Raw genomic sequence first — 873 nt, 5'->3', positions numbered from 1 at the left:
TGGAGAGAGGACATTCATATAGTACACACTTATCATTATACTGAAACATTTTAAATGTGTTACACTGCTAATAAGAGAGACAGGAAAAGAATCTGACAAGAAATAAGGATGAAAATTTAACAAGCAGCAATGCTTACAACAGCTAATTGCTTTTACAATGATGCAATGCGCATACAGAAACTAGTGCTTTACAAGAAGCCCGGGCCTTCAAAAAATTTTACCTTCTACAACAGCTTGACCAACTCGAAACAAGACCACAAATTGCTTTCATCTTGCCTCTAGTTACGCGTCTTCACTTCGCCATCCTTAACTAAGAGGTTATTTACATGGCAAGTCACTGTGGAGACATCTAAAGGAAAAATCTTTTCGAGGTCAGAAGGAAGGTAGAGGCCTCTCCTAGTCACGCGCGAGAGAGACATCCAAGGACAAATCTTTTCGAGGTCAGAAGAAAGGTAGATGCCTCAATGAAGAACGAATAAGCTCAGTGGAAATCCTAGTAAAGGAATCAGAATGACACAATTGCTAGCCAACTACAGTAATATTAAATTGGCAAAGCACATTACCAAACGAAAAATGGCAAGTCAAAACTGACTTAAGTTAAAAATGGGGAACCAATCATCAGAACCAATAATAGCAGAAGAACACTAATTCTAGTGTGCTGCAGATTGAACAGCAAACTGCCTGATGCACGGTTCACGCTTAACTGTCCAGCATTGATAAATTCATCCTTGCCAGAGGTTATAGACACATTCACAGATGATGAACCTATAATAAAAAGATTAATCATGAAAACCACTAAAAATAGAGAACAAAATCAGAGGGAAAAAGCAAGTCATGTCACAACAAAACAACCCCCTCCCCCACCCCACCCCC

General features: G+C 39.3%; 1 protein-coding gene across 1 annotated transcript in view; it reads right to left on the bottom strand.

Annotated features, from left to right (window-relative positions):
- Positions 1-873, bottom strand: part of LOC109229684 (aspartic proteinase-like protein 2) — a 7,307-nt gene continuing 6,434 nt past the window's right edge. Inside the window, exon 10 of the mRNA XM_019395213.1 lies at positions 1-765. Within this exon, the coding sequence (XP_019250758.1) occupies positions 593-765 (173 nt within the window). The 3' untranslated portion in view covers positions 1-592. The remainder of the gene's footprint in view (positions 766-873) is intronic.

This window comes from Nicotiana attenuata, chromosome 7 (genome assembly GCF_001879085.1).
Source record: "Nicotiana attenuata strain UT chromosome 7, NIATTr2, whole genome shotgun sequence".
NCBI classification, from domain to species: domain Eukaryota; kingdom Viridiplantae; phylum Streptophyta; class Magnoliopsida; order Solanales; family Solanaceae; genus Nicotiana; species Nicotiana attenuata.
This window is presented reverse-complemented; position numbering and strand designations above follow the sequence as displayed.